This window comes from Musa acuminata, chromosome BXJ3-6 (genome assembly GCF_036884655.1).
Source record: "Musa acuminata AAA Group cultivar baxijiao chromosome BXJ3-6, Cavendish_Baxijiao_AAA, whole genome shotgun sequence".
NCBI lineage: Eukaryota > Viridiplantae > Streptophyta > Magnoliopsida > Zingiberales > Musaceae > Musa > Musa acuminata.
Window position 1 is genome coordinate 35,452,962 of NC_088354.1, and position 19,844 is coordinate 35,472,805.

Sequence of the window (19,844 nt, forward strand, 5' to 3'; positions counted from 1 at the left end):
TTATCATCGTCGAAAGAGACCATACAACTAGTCGACATCGACGCTAACGATACCGTCATCTGCCACTAAACATTAAAATTACCTTTTAACTTTTTATTTTTATGTTTATATCAATAAAATTGACATCATTATAATAAATGAATCTATATATTCTATCGATAAAATTGATGTCATTATACTAAATGAATCTATATATTTTACTTTCGTAATTATAAAAATATCATGACCGAAATGCTAAAGATGATTAACTCCAGAAAACATTATGTAATTAGCTCTCCAGCAACAAAAGAACCCAATCTTTACTTGAGAATATTATTGAATATGCAGAAAACCAAATATGCCAAGTTATATATTAAAAATATTTAAAAAAAATCCTGAAAGCATGGACTCAAAACCCACCAATTTGGGCGATAAATCTCCAACAAGTGTTCTTACAGGTATTCAAAACCTCCATATTATGTGGGGAAGGCAGAAAATTCGGTAACACCCAAAACAACATTACCAATATATATACTTCATCCACTGCCAAAATTTGTAATCCCTAGTGACCGAACATCCACTCTGCTCCAGCTGATCCATCCACACGACCTCACTTGCTATCAGTGAAATCAGCATCAATTACATCACCATTGTCGGGCCCCTTGGTAGATGGTCCGGTAGATCCAGCATCGGCTCCAGGAGCAGAACCCGGGCCAGCTGCCCCAGGCTGGTTATAAAGCGATTGCCCGAGCTGCATCACCTCCTGGTTCAGGGCTGCCATTGCGTCCTTCATGCTTTGGGTTGATCCACCAGCAACAGCATCCTTGAGGTCCTTCAGCTTTGCTTCCACCTTTTCCTTGACTTCGGCAGGTACCTTGTCTCCGAGCTCCTTCAGTTGCTTTTCGGTCTGATAAATCACAGACTCAGACTGGTTCTTTGTATCAATGTCGTCCCTCTTCTCCTTGTCCTCTTTGGCAAATTTCTCAGCTTCCTTCACCATCCTGTCCACCTGGATATTTCCATGTAGCAAAAATTGGTAAAGTTGAGTCCCAACATGTGGATTTGCACCCAACTTCCAAAATTCAACACAAATAATTGTGGTCTAAAGTGGATAAACCTAATTATGACTAGTGCTAAAAGAACACAACCATGACAGCTTTGATCTTTTCCAACAATTTGTGCTTTTGCATAGTACTTGGATAGTATTTCATGGTAAATTTCAAGCAGAAGATAATGAACTGAAAGCAAAATATGAAAAGCAACATGTCAAGATAAACCCTCTTGAGAGCTATGCTAATGAAAAAAAAATACATGTTCGTTACAAGTCATAAGGAGGGCCAAAACATTTAAAATATTAAATCAACTGGATATTTGGGCATATTGAAAATGCTGACAATATATGAGTCCATCAAAAACTATATGCTCTGGTGCCATATGATAATTTTTTGAAAAGTGGAACCGCAAACAACTTTTAATCATTCTAATTGTGAAACAAAGCATCCCTATGTAGTAGGTGATATACAAAAAACTGGATAATATGATGGTAGGTGATCTCACCTCATCACTGGGCAAAGTGCTGGCCCCAGTAATTGTTATGTCTTGTTTCTTCCCAGTGCCCTTGTCCACAGCAGTAACAGAAAGAATTCCATTGGCATCGATATCAAACTTGACTTCAATCTGTGGGACCCCACGTGGGGCTGGAGGAATTCCATCAAGACGGAAACTGCCAAGTGATTTGTTGTCTCTCACAAACTCTCTTTCACCTTGAAGAACATTTATCTCGACGCTTGTCTGGCCGTCTGCTGCTGTAGAGAAGACTTCTGATTTAGATGTTGGCAATGTTGTGTTCCTTGGGATGATCTTTGTCATCACACCACCCAAAGTTTCCAAACCAAGGGATAGTGGTGTCACATCGAGAAGCACAATATCACTGACATCGCCAGCCAGCACTCCTGCCTGCAAACGTAAGCGCAGAAGTAAATGAACTACCCCATATAAAAGATAAAGAATAAGGAGGGTAGCTAGATCATTCTGAAAACATTAAAATCTGATCTCAAATGACCTAATTCTAAACTAGTTTTACAGATTACACAAAACAGAACTTCCTTTGAGGTTGCAAATCCTGAATATCTAACTGTAGAATCAATTACAGAAACACTAATGATTGATCGCAGAAGAAACATTGGCACCATCGTTACAGAAAAGTTAATCCAGAACTTGTTTGCACAAGGTTCTGTATCAGTTGACATGATAATCAGCAGCAGTGCATAGAGGTAAAGGCATAAAGGTCTTCCATCATAGAATTAAAAAACTGATGTAGTTTTTCAATGCCAAAACTCAGCAATTTATGCATATAAACATGACCACAAAGTTACAGTGCATGTAACTTGAAATGCAGATATCACCAATTCATACATGACAAGTGATGAAACAGATGTCCTACAATTCCATTTTATAATGCTGGTGGTTTACAGATACATTCCATATATGTTATTATCAATTATAAAAAAAAGTGATTATTTTACTTGTATCATCAAAATTTTAAAGCACATAGTACACATCAGCTATTTATATAATATAAATAAAAAAACAAATTAATGTTCCATTGTTGCAAGGATGTTTATTCTTGCCCATACATTTATAAGCTTCTAGTGTAACATGGCTCATATTTGTCACTTAGATAGCTCAATACTACTAAAAGTTGAAATTTAGGCCTTATAGCATAAATTTTGGGAAAAAAATTGCATGAGTTGATGAACATCATTTTAAAAAACGAACCTGTACTGCAGCACCAAGAGCAACAACCTCATCAGGGTTGACAGTAACATTGGGGTCCTTCCCAGTCATCTTCTTCACGAGTTCCTGAACTGCTGGGATACGAGTTGATCCACCAACAAGGATTATCTCATCTATGTCCTTAAATGAAAGCTTTGCATCTTTCAGGGCATTTTCTACAGGAGTTCTAAGCCTGATATCACCAACAGGTATACAAAAGATAAGGATCCAACTCAGACATTTTAAAAATGAAGCATGCATATACACTATTACCAAAAAAATTAGACATCAAATCATTTCCAAATTACAGAATTAACCAGAAATATCAGTAATCATAAAGTAGAATGATTTTCACATTTTCGACCAAGAGGCTTAAATCCACCATTTTCTAAATTATTATGTTCTGCATCCCAATTCGATAACCTCACATAATGGAATTTGGATATACCTGTCAAGGAGGTCTGAACACAATTCCTCAAATTTGGCCCTTGTAAGTGTTGTCTCTATGTGCTTGGGGCCATCAGCAGTAGCAGTGATAAAAGGTAAACTGCCAAAGATCAGGTACAGAGTCCAGATTAGAAAGGTCTAAAGATAATAAGAAAACAAAATTTAGAAAGATCATGATGATAAAACAAACAAATCATAGACACAACAGAATCTAACCTCATGTTTGTTTGAGTCAAGGAAGACAATTCCATCTTAGCTTTTTCTGCTGTTTCAGTCAGTCTCTGAAGGGCTTGTTTGTCTTTCAAAAGATCAATCCCCTCATCTCTCTTAAAGTCAGCAGCAAGCCAGTCGACAATTCTCTGAGCAAGAATTAACTTTTATCACTCAACAGCAAAGAATATTCATGTACTTATTTACCATCAACAAATGAATGCATTAACAGTATGCACAATTTATGCAGCAATATAAGAACTTCAGTAAGCATATTTTAGCAAGAATGAATATGATTAATGAGTTCATCAGTAAAATTTTGCAAGCATTTGGTTGCTTAGGTGGAAGTACAGAAGATTCAATAATGACCTGAACAAACCTGTCTAGAATGTGCTGATAGAGAGATGCAACACCGACACATTATGTATAGAAGTTAGCAAGATACAGTTTAAAAAATGTTGGTTCAGTGAAAGAAGATCAAGAACAGTCATGCAAGTATTCTAGACATTAAAGAGCAATTGGTGACTGATACTTGTATGAACAAGAAAAAAGAGGATAAATTATTGGGCACAAGTAAAATTCCTGAATTCATCAGAAAAGAAAATCTGTCGATACAAATATAAGTAGGTACTAAAAACAACCTACAGAAGAAGTACCAGAATGTAGAAACCAACAACAAGACTAATAGCATCAAACTTTCTTTCAGTGTAATCAGCTACTGGAATGCTATCCTTCCACAAAGTATAAAACAGCAGTCTTTGCAATTATCTTATCTAGAAATGATGATATGCTACTTCATGGGCTCATACGACAAAATAACCATCCCCCATCTCGGTTTATTGTGTGGTTCTTAGTGGATACCTGACAAACAAAGACAACCAAACTACTATGTGAAACTTTTAGAACTTGGCATTACTCCATGCGAAACATTAGTAACTTGGCGTTACTCAACCCAATGGCTGATTCTGTTTGATCAACTTAAGGCTTGGTAGCTGCAAATATAGGTGCTTTAGTAGAAGAATTAATTGCATAATGGGGCACCAAATATGCGCTCTAGGCAATATAGACCAAGCAAAAGGAAACACCAACAAAAATAAAAATATTGAAACGATAAAAGTTTGGCATATCAAATATAATTAACCTTGTCAAAGTCATCACCACCAAGGTGTGTGTCTCCTGATGTTGAGAGTACCTCAAACACACCATCTCCAACCTCAAGAACTGTAGAATGTTTTCATAAAGGCAGTTAGAATAAGATGGAAAAGAACTACATCGGAATAAAAAACAAAACGGCATTTAACCATGAAGTTAAAGTTGGAAAATCACATTTTGTGCTGCAGAAGCAACTGATGTATATAGAGTTTTCAAAGTGATAGTTATGTTGTCATGATTATTCAAAAACAAGGTGTCCATGGATGGTGGTGTCCATGGATGGTACAAGAAATGCTCAATCTAGCTTCCTCTTAACTCCAACAGCCTTAGCAGTTCTCACAGAATGCAAAACCACTCATGGTTTGATCTGACCATCCAATACGTACACCACTATACCCAGACTGAGGATTAAACTTTTCAATGGCTCCATAATTGCATGTGGTTCCACCTGAACCATCCAATACGGACACCACTATACATACACCATATCACATCGAAAGTAGTTGTACTTTAGAAGAATCAGTTCTGTATCACAAATATCTTTGTAATCTTTTTTCCCTCCACAGAAGTCCTCACCTATTCCAATATATTCACAAGATTATTTGTACAACAACCACATTATTTTGCTCAAATCACATGAATCTCACTCTTGTAACTCACTCAGTCTCTGAGGGTTCCATATGGACTTTTTAAATTTAATTGAACCTGTTACATACTCATCCACCAAACCCAACTTAATCAAATAAACAAGCATAACAATATATTTGATCAAGTTGTTTTCCTTTTTCTTCTTAGTTTCATCACTAAAACCAACCACTTTATCATAAAATCGCCTCAAATGTGATTGATCTTATAAAACTTTCATGAAAAATCCCAGCAGGAGAAATTCGACAACAGTGCAACACAAACATGTAAGCTTGTACATATAAGTACCATCATAGGGAAATGCATATACATCAATAAATATATATAAATTGCATCTATGAAATTACATTCAGGAAGACCTTGACCAAACTTTGTCAAAGCTACAACTCCATGTTCAATCCAAAATTTCAAATATTTACACTTAATTCCATCCTCGTCTTTTCATTTATCTTATGCATTCGATTATTGATCAAAACAGCTATATACCATGAGATTTGTCTAAAATAAAACTCTTTTGCAACAAGATAAGCCATATGAATGGCAACACATGTTGTAATTTTTTTTGTAAATTATTTAGAAATTATTTTATTGGACAATTTCCACAAAATGGTCTACAATGAAGCTCTTCTATAATAACATAAATAAAATGAATGTTACTATATTGTCTATTTCAAACTTTTTGTAAAGTAGAAACTGAAACTACATCCTAGTTATACAAACTCTTGAGATATGGAATTAGGTGCAATCCCGACAATCATGGACAACTCAAATCTTTTGTTACTTACGCTTTAACAGGCCTAGTATATTATAACACCTTTGATATTAAAGCATAACAGTCTAAATAAAAAAGTAATAAGGAATAGCAGTGTAACTCAAAAGGTCAAAGCGAATTTATACAAATCTGATCTTACATTTAAACAAATTACAATCCTACGGCCAATATAAAAACATAAAGTAGTAATAAGGCCAACAAACAAATTACAAGCTAATTACAATCCTGCTTAGTATATAAAAACATAAAGTAGTACGAACAAAATGAGGCCAACAACAAGCAATGGACAAGATGCTACGGCCACACATACTAATGTCAAATTATCAACATCCTGCTATCTGCTTCTTCTTAGCATAAGAAGCAGCCTAATGTAACAGATAAATCACCATTAATTCCTAAAAGTGATGGTTTTACAATTATCCTGAACTTTGAAATTCTCTCTCTAACTGCCTAAAGTACATTAAAAACGCACATATTTAAGCTATCCACAGGTCAATATATAAGTGCAAGATTGAAAAAGAAGTATCAACTGATATCTGAAAATGATACTAGATACACAAGACAAACATAATAAAACTGGATGAGCTCCTATACCTGAAACATCAAAGGTGCCACCTCCCAAATCAAATACAAGAATGGTTTCATTGTTCTTCTTTTCAAAACCGTATGCCAATGATGCAGCTGTCGGCTCATTAATGATCCGAAGGACTTCTAAACCAGCAATACGACCAGCATCCTTTGTAGCTGTCCTTTGGGAGTCATTAAAATATGCAGGAACAGTAACTACTGCTTTTGTAACCTTGTCATTCAAAAACTTGGATGCATCATCCACAAGCTTTCTTAAGACCTGAAAAGACAAAGATATATTCAAGAATATGGTCAACATAGAAAATGCACCACATTCAAAGCATCAAAAACCAGATGAACAATAACACATGAGAAGCTACAAAAGCACTAAAATTAACATCAGATACCTGCAACCATTGTAAGATTCATTCACAAGTTACCAAAATTTGACAACCTACAAGCTTTAAAAGGGAACCAACATTTCAAACTGCAACAATTTAACAATAATTTGTAATGCCAACAAATGGTAAACCATCTAAAATTGTGATTGGGATTTGAATAGCCACTGTAAAGTGTACTTTACATATGCCTACGGCAAGCAAGATCATTTTGTGTATTCCACAAATAAAAGAAACAGAAATAGAAAAAAAGGATGACAATGACAAGAAACCATACCAAAATATCCAGAGTTTACTGAACTTAAACTCTAATTGATCAGGTTATTACACATTATCCAACCTTCTGCAAGAGGAACTAAAAGAGAAAGAATAAAACAAAGCCAAAATAATTATCCCAGAAAGCTTTGTTGTTGGGACTTATGGCCCATGTAGCTGACCCCAAATGGTTGGGGCTTACAACTTTGTTGTTGTTGTTGTATTATCCCTGAAAGCTGCAAGTTTCCAGAGTAAATAACACATATCTTAGATTGAGGCATTAACATATGGCCTCTCCATATATCTGTAAATGCGAACAAGCAGGAAACTGGTCAAATTTGTCAAGAAAACATGGTTCATGCATAGTGGCAAAGCGTGAACTAAATGGTTCATATACAAATGTAGACCAATAACCAAGAGTAAAATTAAGGTTAACATTCAATGTAGGATCCAAATAAAGCGACCTGAGCTGAGATCTCTTCAGCAGCAAACTGCTTCCCAATGGCAGGGCAATCGAGCTTGACATTCCCATTCTCATCCCTCAGCACCCGATACGATACTTGCTTCGATTCCTCATCGACCTCCGACATTTTTCGTCCGATGAACCGCTTGACTGAGAAGAAGGTGTTCTCGGGATTCACCACCGCCTGGCGCTTGGCGATCTGCCCGACCAACCGGTCGCCGTTCTTCGTGTAAGCCACCACCGACGGGGTCGTCCGCTGTCCCTCGGCGTTGGTCACGATGGTCGGCTTCCCACCTTCCATGGCAGCAACCGCAGAGTTGGTGGTCCCGAGATCGATCCCCACCACCTTCTCGCACACCACCCGGAGAGGCCCGTAGCCGGACCCATGGCCCCGCCTCCTCGCGCTAAGACGGGTCCGGCCAAAGCCGCTCGGCCGACGGAGGCCAAAGAACAGGGAGTTGGAGGCGGCGACGCGAGAAGACGGCAATTTGGAGGAGGGGAAGGCGGCGGCAGAGCCGAGGACGTGAATCTGCGCCGAAGAGGTCGCCATCGGTGGAAGAATAAGCCCTGGATCGAGGAGACAACTGTAGTACGCGAGAGGGAGGTAACCCTAATCCGAAGGCGAAGGAGTGGAGCGAGGTCGAAGGAGATAAGGGTTAAGGAGAAAGGGTTTTATTGGGGCACAACGACACATGGAAGATTCTGGAAGGAACTCGGAGACGGGGACGGACAGCAACACGTGAACACAAGCGCCTCGAATGGACGGCAGATGGAGAAATAAGGTGAGAATCAAACGGTTGATAGGAATCCACGTCGCGCAGAAATGAGCACCGTGTGAAGGGTGCAACGGAACGACGTCCTCACGTGTTTTGGGTGGGTTTGTTGGAAGTAAGAGAACACGGGCGCGGTTTCTGTGTGGTGTTTTACGTGTCGCTGATCAACCAATTGGTAAAATTACTTTTCGGTAAATTTCTAAAAAAAATCTTAACTTTGATTTTTTTTTTTCTGAACATTTTTACTTTAAAAAATACCTAAAAATACCTCTATTTTTTAAAATATAATACTAATCTTGAAAATTTATTTTTATTCACATAGGATTAAATCAAATAAAAAATTAATTTTAACTTGAATGGGTATTTTTATTTGTATATCACTATTTTATATTTATCAATCGATGTGATTTGTTTTGTATTTGTATGACCTTTCATCTTCGCTCGCTATTTATTCTATCATTATTAACGTAATGTTCTTCCCGATCTTCAAATATCATCGATTTCATACGTTATTGTGTTTAGGGTCGAATTCTATCAACTATACATATTCAAGTTTTGTCATTGACAACACAAACTTCTTTGAACTTCTATTTTATCACTATCGTAAGAAGGGTCAAGCATTTTCTACTTCTAGGGTAACTTATATATAATACGGTTCTAATAATAATCCAAAATGACTTTGTAGCCCCTCTATCTCATACATCACTCACAAAATTTTTAGATAGACGAACCATATAATACCTATGATATGCTTTTTGGAAGATCTCTTAAAGAATTTTAAAATTTTAGTCACTAATAAGAATCAATCGATGCAAAAACCACTCTTACAATTCCTACACTCAATCTCCATCACAGTAAATATAATTGAAAATAATCTATTACAACCATCAATAGTTGTAACCATCATGAAAGCACTAATAGGTGTGGAACATTGATAATAAAAACAAATCACATATATAATCTGAACCTTCTAAGACAAGCTTTGAAAGCTAAAAAAAAAATTTAAAAATATTTTTTTTGATGAAATTGTTATTTAGACATGAGTCACATAGTTATGTGATTTTAACTCCCTTAAAAATAAAACTATATTAATATATTATTTATCAAAGTCATCATGAAATTCATTAAGAATAATTTCGTGTGCAACTTAAGCATTCTTGTATGAAACAACAACTCAATATGTTTTTTTGAATATCAATAATAATGTGATCTTTGATTTAATAAGTGATAAAAAGAATTGCATTCCTCATGATCCCTAATTAATCTTACAAAAATACAATTATGATCTTTATAAAATTTGGTATTTCGAAAACTATCAGTTTTATCATGAGCTATTATCATCCATTAACAATAAAAAATTTTATATTTTATTTTTATCTTATAATTTCTAGTTGCAATATGTTTCAGCTTAAAATTTTTTCGAATGATATAGTATTTTAAATAATATTTTATTTTTTTATGAAAAGGTAACTAATGAAAGCAAAATTTGGATCCATCTAAGGATGTCTTATCAAAGTCACTTAAGTTAGATGGTACCTTCAAAAATATATTAGGTAAGTTTTGAACCCGGATTGTCCGATATACTATCTATAAAAATGTATATCTTATAATCGTTCATGACACATTTGGTATAAGATTTTTCTTTAATTTAAATTCTCTGTAAATCTACCTCATCAGACAAGAACCAAGAAAAAGGATTTATCATGTTTTAGCTCAAGACTCAATATCATGTTTGTCAAGATCTACAAATCTTGTGAACTAAAGTGTTTAATTGAAAGACACAAATCTTTTGAACTACAAGTGTTTAATTGAAAGATATTACCAAGGAACTATTAAACTTCTTTTTGGCTCTTTCGTCTCTCAATCTAAGATGTCTTTTGAAACTATTGTGTCTTAACAATTGGATTATCGAGATAAATTCTAAGATCGACGTTCCTCACAGTCAACTCTTCGAGTGTGATTCCTAGTGTGAAAAAAAAAGAAGAAGGATATGTATCAACATTCTTCCTGCAAAAAAAAAAAAATCATTTTAATATATTCAATCATAAAAAATATAAATAATAAAAAAATATTGAATAACTCAATGTAGAAAGGTCGAGAAAGATTCTTTATTATTGATGTGAGAGAATATACAAAGAAAGGTATTTAGGTTTATAATTTATGAACAGTTTATATATCTTATCTTCATCATTATTTTTTCAATAAAATCTTGAAATCTATTTCAATGAGCCTTAATTTTTTCTCTTTTCATTTGGTGTTTTTTTATCTCTTCGAGTTGGATGATCCAAACCATTCAAGAAGTTGAGTCACATCAATGGGCCATACAATTTTTGACTACTTGCTTATCTTTGTTTACAAAGGAAAGACTCCTCATGCTTTTTGGTTCACACAAACACCATCTAATCATGTTTCGTTGGAGAAATTTCCTTATCATCAATGTTGCATTGCTAAAGAAGTCGATGCAAGATATTGGTTGAAGGTTGACATCTTATTGGTAGTAGTTGGATGTCCCATGTCATTTTCTCTTCTTGACAACCTTTAGGTTATTGATTTGATGTTTGTTGTCAGACATAAGATAAGATGTTCGTTCAAGCAATTGTACCCATTTGGTATGTTTCAAGCTTTGTCATTTACTCCCATCAAATGGAGCACCAGAAAATGGCCAATATCATGGATTTATTTCTTTTAGTTTTCATGATAATATGTTTGAATTCTTAGAACCAATGTCAGAAATTAAACTAAAATAAATCTCTAATTTGATTTTTCTTTTCTTCTTCTTCATAGACAAATAATATTTATGTTATATTAGTTTTTTTATTTATATTTGGCGAAGCAGAAAACACTGCGGAAGAGGGGATTTGTTGCAGGAATCAAAAACATGCACTGCGCTCGACGACAAGCATTCCATATGTTAGCGAAAATATGTACATACAGACACCTGCCTCGCTTCCCTGCTACGAGTACTACACGCTCAGACTCAGGGCCGCCTTGACGTCGAGCCTCCACGCGCAACCGCCGCCGTCTAGCCTCCACACGTCGCACGGCGCCGCCAGAGACGGCGGCCCCTTCGGCCGCTCCGCGTGCCTTACGCGCACCCTGCACGTGAACGCGCGGCACGTCCTCGCCGCCGGGACCAGCCCCCGCGCGACCAGCTTAACCCTCACCTCCTCCTCTTCTTCTTCCTCCACTCCGCCGGCCGCGCAGGAGGAACCGCTACCCTCGCCCAGCACCATCCTTCGGTACGCCTCGTTGGTCCAGGTCACCCCGCCCCACTCGTCCGACACGAACCCGGGGCACTCGTCCGCCGCCAGCGCCGCCCTGGCCACCTTGTCGTTCCTCCATGAGACCTCCCCCTCCCTCCACGTGTCGGTCACGCACTCCACCGTCACCCACGACACCACCGCCCGGACCGGCCGCGGCGCCACCACCACGTCCGCCGCTTCTCCCTCCCCCAGCCCCATCCACGTCGGCGCCACCGCAGCAGGAGTAGGGCACCATTTTGGCGGCGCTCCGGCCGGATCGCCCTTCCTCTCCGGCGTCTCCGGCATCAGCGGCAGAGTCACGATGGTCGACGAGGAGAACGACTTCCCTTCATCCACGATCGGCGGCGGCAGCGGCGTCGCCTCCACCTTCCTCGGCTTCCTCCCTCTGGCGGCGGCGGCGGAGATGGCGGGTCCCTTCCGCTTCGGCCTCCTCGCCCCGGCGGACGCCTCCTTGGGGGCGGCGGCGACGACGGTCGGAGAGCCAACGACGGGCTTGGGGGCGATGGGCCGGAACCTGAGCATGATCCGGTCCACCTTCCAAGCGACGTTGGCGTCTACGCCTCCGCCATACATCGCAATACAGCAACCGCCTCTCCTCTCCATCCCCTTCCTCCGCCTATTTCTTTATTATTATTTTCTGATCACTTCCATTAGCGATCGACTCGCAAAGGAGGGGCTTAAATAGCGGGAGACCGGACGACACGTGTCTCTCGCCGCGCTCCCATTGGATCAGAGCGACAGGTGGCAGCAGAAGAGGGAAAGTGCACGTGAAGGGCGGACGATGGTAGGGACAGCGGACGCGGGCGTACGGAGCCAATGAGGGAGCGCGGAGTGTCCCTCGCGGCGAGGCTACACGTGGGCGTCGGAAGAGGTGGGAAAGCCAAGGGCGGAGTCGTGGGTATCGAGGGGGAAGGGGACACGTGGAGGAACGAGACTGGGATAGGGACCAACCTGGGCAGCGAGTGGTGGGGGAGAGGGCGCGTCCCGTCGTTGCTATTATGGGCACCTACGATTGGGTTAAAAGAAGAAGCGAAATGGAAACAAAAGCGAAGTGAGGGAACAGGGACGGGAGGGACACGTGGAGGTGCCGAGCCGACGTGGGCGCCACAGATGGGAATCTATGACGTCACCGCACTATTCGAAACAGGGGACGGTTTCGCAGGTACCTCGTCCTACCGTGATACCCACGTCGCGGCATGGGAGATGCCAGCGGGAATCAAGAAGGGGAAGGGGGCGTTGCGCGAAGCTCAAAGCGAGATGGAGGGACGTGGTGCGATGGAGCCGGAAAGGCCATCGATCGGCCGCCGCGTGGTCTGACACGCCTAAGAGAGTGACGTGGACGGCCGGACTTCGTCCGTGCGACACAGCTGTCTTGGTTTAGAAGGTAGAATCTTCCGGAGAAGATAAAGGAGACGGGATGGTGAGCGTGACAAGCAAATGAAAGCCATCGGTTCGTCGTTTGTACGAAGTGGATGGGCGGCAGCGACAGGGCAACCAATGGCGAGGTGGAGGAGGAGATGGGGATGATGGGTTCGAATGATGAGGTGCGATGGACTGTCGGTCCATTTAAAACTAGGAAAGACCATTATCCAAGGTGGTGATGTGGGTTTCGTGGTGGGGCCCCGACAAGGTTATGGATCTTGTGGCCACAGTGAGTTTGATTTTGCATTATATATATATATATATATATATATATATATATATATATATATATATATATATATATATATATATATATATATATATATATCTCCTTTCTATTCTCTCAAATTAGGAAGTATATGTAAAATTATAAATGTCTCGGAAACTAATGGTTTCATTTTTATTTCTCGATTATTAAGTCCAACATTTGTAGTCATAACGAGAGACAAGAGAAGGTATATAAGTTTTGAACACAATCTATCAGCTCTAATATTATTTTAATTTTATATTATCATCCATCCATTTTTATATTTTTGACACTGTTTCACGAATGGCGGAGGAAGATCCAAACCTAATATCCGAGAATTAATTGATAGTTTTTAATAAATATGAAATGAAAAATGTTTGAACTTAGGATCTTCGATTTTGATATGATCTATCTATTTACATTCTTAACAAAAATCAATTCTAACTGACATTAGCATTTTAAAAATATATTTTACATATATTTTGAAGTAAAAATATATTTTAGATTCGAACCAAGAGTTTATATCGAGTTGTTTTGGACGAATGTTGGGAGTGTATGTTGAGAGTTGTAATCTTTGGTGGGACTTGATATTATTTTATAATCCATATTACGGGAATTACACTATTTATAGAATTTGACAGTATAATTATGTGAAAACACTTAGAATAAATATATTGTCATAAGAAAACAGGTAACATTTAGTAATTAGGAATAGGGACGAAAGATTCATTTAATACTTGCTATCATAAAATTCTAAAAGTAACCAAAGCATCACAATATGGTAAAATGACAAGCACGGAAAACAAAGAAATCCTACATGATATATCCGAGAGGAAAATATTATACACATTACGATGAAATCCTGCATCTTATAATATATATAATCAAAAGGGTACAACCATATATAATACGTTATTACATAAAAGCTCAATCAGGACAAAACATCGAGAGTGGCCAGCATAATATGGGCACGTGGTTGAGAGCTCGGTTGCTGCACTTCATTTTTCATGTACAGTACTCATCAACCAAAAAGTACCCAATCAGAGAAACCAGATGACAGTGACATGACGACGCTGCCATCTTTTTGACTCGTCTCTCGGAAACAACCTTATCCATGTCTTCCATCTGTCATAGGCTAACTCATTCTGTGAGGGTAAAGGGTGGGCTTTGTGTGCCAACCCAGACTAAGCGAATTATCTTAGTAGCGCCATGAGATCGGGACCAAATCCGTACTCCTAAAGCTCAAAATGACACATTTACCCTCACTGTGATTCTAAAATCCTTTACTTATTCTCTTCTAATCATGATTAATGTTCATAATTTAAAATTAAAATCACCAAATACATTATAGACACGTGCAATATTATCGTTTCATCGTGGGTGAGTACAGAAGACAGTGATAGGTTTGCTATTCATGGGTCTAACAGTTCGCTGTAGCACGAGTACAGACGAATGGAGTCGAGGGAGGACTTGCGGTCGCGGTCCTACCTCCATAATTCGCATTAAAGGCAATTGCGCCGTGGTCCGGACGCAACTTTGTTTTGGCGGACAGAGGGAGGGACGTACTTGTTCCCCATTCAACGCCACGATGTTAGCCGTCGACCATGTCAGTGCCGTGCCAGATAAAGATGACATAGTACGCTGCCAACCAATCCTAAACGGACAAATTGGGTCGCCAGTGCAGTTCGGATAGCGGCCGGCCGATATTTGACCACGTATTGTGACCACCTCAGATATCACCATGCTTATTAGATTACCCACCCCCTAACATGTCATGCAACATCCCCGACTTAAATAACAATAAGACGTAAAATGAAACACTCGAGCATAACGTACCCATATTTGACCAATTAAACAGGGCTTTTGTACATCAACTGGATGCTGCTTGCAGAACTCTGCATTGAAGTTTGACACACACACTTGTCTCAGCTTAAAAGAACGTATGTAAATATGTAGTCTACAGAAAACATGTCCTTCTACTAATCATACAGATCAGATCATGTCTGATTATTACCAAACGAAAATCATGCATATCTGATCACTAAATGCTCTTCATTGGTTTCTTGGATTTGTTTCTAGGACGCATCTTCACCAGGGATTTCTCCAAATCCTGTTGAGAGAAACAAAAGTTCGAGTTGGAAGGATTAAATAAGGTTATGTTTTCTGAAGTTCCTATAGGCATATGGTATATTAGCACAGACATAAATAAAGACATTTAGAGAATGAAGACTTGGTTTTCCTCGTGGATAACAAAACACAAATAGGTAAATTAAATACTTGAGTGTACTGAAGCAATCAAAATCCATTAGCATATGATAAGCTGATCACCATAGTTTTATGCTTTATCAAAGTCATTCTTTTTTTTTCTGTGGCCATTAAAATTCATTAGCATATGATCAAAATTGATCATTTACGTCTATTTTCATTTAAGTTAAAATTGAGTAAGAATTCTCTAATGTTTTCCTTCACGTTTCAAGTGTATTATAGGTGCTGTAAGCAGCCTTATGTCTTCAAAAATGTACAGCTGATAAAAAAACATAGGTGTGATATGGACAGCTAAACTGGATGCTGCAGTAACAGGCTACAAGATGACCATGCCCAAGCTTGCGCAGGGCAGAGTTTCCATTAGCCAGGCTCAGTGTGACCCAATTTACTTATCCTGATGTGGATGCTAAAGCTCTTCTTTCTTCGAACCCAGCACCATAGCAGCTAGATGTGACTGATCACTTCAGAGATGGGATCCACTGTTGTTGCAACTTTTTGTTTACTTTTTCTCTCTTGCTTTTGATTTAATCACCTTATGTTGACTATTGCCCATTCGAGATCATAGAATGTCATTCTCAATAGGAGAAATTCTGATGAAAGTATCTTCCAAATAGAATATATTTTATGCTAAAAAAAATTTATACCCAGTACATACATACAACCATCTTATAGCGATCTGGTGAAAATATCTTTCACATTTTTAAATATTTAGATGAAAGAGTAAAATTCCCTCTTTGAACGATTATTAACAGTAAGTACCCCAATCTCTCCCAATTTCACCACACAAGTTCCCTAAACCTGTAAGGTGGACATAAATACCAGATAATCTCCATTTTTTAACTCACATTCTTTTCTCAGTTTCGGCAATCTAATACATAATCAAATATGTAATTTTCTTCTTGCTAGAGAAAATGACTTGCTTATGAGCAGAGGGATCAGACAAATATTGTCAATTTATCAATTAGACAATTCCCAACTTGGTTGTTCTCCACTCTATCAACTACACCTCAGTGACTCAGTCAACTATCTTGCGTTGACACTTAGGATGAATCCACAACTAAATATAATGATTTGCTACTGAGATATATGTAGAAGCCTCGTTGAAACTCAACCAAGCAGTTGCACCACTCTCCTACCTTGACAACCAGTACCACTCCTTTAGTCCATTAAGTTTTCTAATGTCAATATTTAGTTAATCTACAATGTCTCAAACAAGCCAAGAACGTACAGCTGATCCTGACTCAAAGTAAACATTTTATTTGTTTATATTTTTATTTTTAAAATTATGTATTTGCTTCTGCCAGCCTAATTTAATCATGCACATGAGTGTTTGGATAAATGATTACAAAGATTAGATTATAAAACAATTGAACCAAAAAAAAGGTAGCTCATAGGCAAGCTTGGTCTAGCACTGACTTGCCGAACTCACCTTTTAAAGGTTAAGGATTGACCCAACCTAGTTGATCAGTATAGTAGATGCTGAACCTGGTATGACCCATTACAATAGCAGACCATTTCAAGTCTAGGTCAGCATAAATCGGATCCAACATGCTTAGGGAACACAAGAACAACAAGCCTTATAAAATTTGGTCCAAATGCAAGGAAAGGCTTAAGTAGATTTCATCTGAATGCACTAGCAGCCTGCCGCATAAATGGGTGAATAAAATTACTTTTTAGAGTCAGGAAGTCAAATATATCAGTGGTTATCACTTATACTTAAACTGGCCTTGCTTTGTTTAGTCTTAGCTTAAGATGAGTTAGGTAGGGTTGAACTTTGGATTGGTTCAAGAATATACCACAATCTAATAATATAAAATTAAGGCCAGGGTTTTCCATTTCTTAAGCACTTTTGCAGGCACTTAGATGACAATTATTATTTGTTCTATCTGTCAATTTTTTATTCTGAACTAAATTTGAGTTCCAACATAACTTCAATAGATAATTACTATAGAAAATAAAAGGGTCTATACATCCCGATTTAAGTACCATCAGGAATCATCTGAAGCATTTTAGAGTAGCAAGAGCTAAAATTATAGTCTCATGTGTCATCCAACATAAATATTGTATAGCTTCCTACTGGATTTGGCTTTCTCTTCCATTGTCCAGTTTCTCCTTCCTGATTTCCACTATTTTCTCTCACTCTAATACCCAAATCATCAGAATCCCAGTCTCACTGGTACACTTGCTGTCTGCTAATCAGAAAATTCTAATTACAATTTGATCGATTGGATTTGAACTTTTGATCTATATACCGCATGCTATTTTTCTATAGAGCAACAGATGAAGACCTACTATTAGCAAACTAGATCAATCCCAAAACTGATCAAATCAAGGTGGAACTTGCAGTACAATCACTAGATCACGCTACTACAAAAAACCTGCCTGACACCTTAATCCTCATAGGAAAATCCTTCAATCTAAGGTATGCTGCAGCTGCCCTAGCATGCACTTGGGATGATTTGTATCAAATTTTGCTAAAAGATTAAGATGTACCTAACAGCCTATCTCTATACATTTTATCCTTCGTTCTATAAAATGGGACCAGAATCATTGAATTGGAGTGGAATACACAGGTAGGACCAGAATCTTGTTACACAATGGTAACAAAAAACCCAAACAAAAAATTCCATGAAGTGGTTAACACCAGCATTTATAAATCTAGTCTGTTTCTCTTCAACCTGTGTTTCCATGAATATTAAGATCTCCGTTTCCAACTAGTTAACACAATGACATGAAATAAGTTTTCAGTCACTAGGATTTACAAGATCTTGATAAACAAACTCCTATTCAAAATTTATAACTATATCAGCAATTAAGCACTTTGTCAGTTTACATAGTGCAACATGATAGAGATTGGCAAGCAGACTTATACTGTAAATTCAATGACATAATTTAAAATCAAAACACAGGCAACCAAGTTTTGAAAGAAAAAATGAGGAACCAGATAAAAAAGCATTGTTACGAAAAGAGAGCAAAAGACTCACCAGGTTAGGTCCCAGGTCAGGTCCCTTTGGGGTCATCTCTGTTGTCCAGAGACTTTCAAGATTATAATATGCTCTAGCCTTCTCCTCAAGTGCATGAACTATAACATTACCTGGATGTTAGGAAGTTCGTGAAGAAGTTAGCAAGTTAAAACAGATGGCCGTATTAGAGATTTAGAACTATTTTTAGTGCTTATAAACCTAAAAGAAAAAACTGGAAATCAAGCCAGAGAAGTGAAATGATATGTTTAACCCGATAAACTTCACATAAATAACAGAAAGCATGAAAGAATTAATCAAATAAGTGAAATGAAAAACTTCTTTACAAGGAAAAATCACCAGAATCAATCACAATCCACTTTCCTCCTTCGTGGCCTTCGACACTTGGAAGCACTAATCGTTCAGCGCCTTTTTGCTTTTGTTTTACCTGGGGAATATTATGGCAAAGAAAACAAATTAATTTCAACAATAAATACGACCGACAAACGCTATGGAACCAATCACTTAGTCTCATTCTTCGATCTGATTTCATCAGAAAATGATCAACTCGTCCTCAAAAAAATACTCAAAAAGTCAACAAACCTACCCTGTGAATTAGGGCTTGGGCGATGTTGCGGACGTGCCAGGAGGATCGGCCGGTGGCGACGACCATGTAATCCGTCCAATCGCACTGGTCCCGCACCGATATCACCCTCACATCGTCCGCCTTCACGTCGCCGAGGATCTTCTCGACCTCCTTCAGCTCCAAGGAGCCCGGGTTTGGGGTGCCGGGCGCCGGCGAGGAGGAGACGGACCGGAGGAACCCTAGATGCCGCCATGGGTCATGATTGAGGAGAGGGCGAGAGGACGCGAGCGATGCGACCACTCGCGATTTCGAGGCCGCCAACATTTTGGTAGGTTTCCCGTAACAGAAAGTCGTGGCCGTCTTAGAAAGTTCTCGATAAAACAAAATAAAATATAATTGCAGGTAATTTTCGTATTAATCGTCTTAAAGGTAAATATATCATAAAACACTTGCACACACGAAATTAGCATATATATATATATATATATACACTTAAGTATATATATATATATATATATATATATATATGTATGTATAATACATCCATATAGAATAAAAAAAATCAAAAGTGTCAAACGGACTTAAGTATCCTTTGAGCATAATGCATTGATGTAAGATCGAAAAGTATCCAAAGTATGTGATACTAGCAATGTATTTAGTTTTGT

At 38.3% G+C, this 19,844-nt stretch overlaps 3 protein-coding genes across 4 annotated transcripts; all 3 read right to left on the reverse strand.

The window, feature by feature from the left end:
* Window positions 1–322: 322 nt before the first annotated feature.
* Window positions 323–8,309, reverse strand: LOC135640675 (stromal 70 kDa heat shock-related protein, chloroplastic). The gene is made up of 8 exons (XM_065155362.1): window positions 7,665–8,309; window positions 6,575–6,827; window positions 4,553–4,632; window positions 3,418–3,560; window positions 3,203–3,301; window positions 2,758–2,947; window positions 1,537–1,935; window positions 323–988 (listed from the first exon to the last, which is right to left on the reverse strand). Exons 1-8 carry the CDS (start codon window positions 8,211–8,213, stop codon window positions 590–592), a joined length of 2,112 nt encoding a protein of 703 aa, XP_065011434.1. The 5' UTR covers window positions 8,214–8,309; the 3' UTR covers window positions 323–589.
* A 3,011-nt stretch (window positions 8,310–11,320) lies between these two features.
* Window positions 11,321–12,355, reverse strand: LOC135640470 (uncharacterized). The gene has a single exon (XM_065154933.1). The coding sequence runs from the start codon at window positions 12,300–12,302 to the stop codon at window positions 11,400–11,402; it is 903 nt and encodes a 300-aa protein (XP_065011005.1). The 5' UTR covers window positions 12,303–12,355; the 3' UTR covers window positions 11,321–11,399.
* Window positions 12,356–15,189: 2,834 nt separating this feature from the next.
* LOC135581075 (protein Iojap-related, mitochondrial-like) lies at window positions 15,190–19,557 on the reverse strand. Of its 2 annotated transcripts, XM_065154501.1 has the most exons (5): window positions 19,201–19,534; window positions 18,954–19,041; window positions 18,618–18,727; window positions 15,383–15,478; window positions 15,190–15,263 (listed from the first exon to the last, which is right to left on the reverse strand). In XM_065154501.1, exons 1-4 carry the CDS (start codon window positions 19,501–19,503, stop codon window positions 15,410–15,412), a joined length of 570 nt encoding a protein of 189 aa, XP_065010573.1. In that variant the 5' UTR covers window positions 19,504–19,534; the 3' UTR covers window positions 15,190–15,263; window positions 15,383–15,409. The 2 variants fall into 2 exon arrangements, with proteins under 2 accessions (XP_065010573.1, XP_065010571.1); XM_065154499.1 differs by having other exon boundaries at window positions 15,190–15,478; window positions 19,201–19,557.
* Window positions 19,558–19,844: the final 287 nt, after the last annotated feature.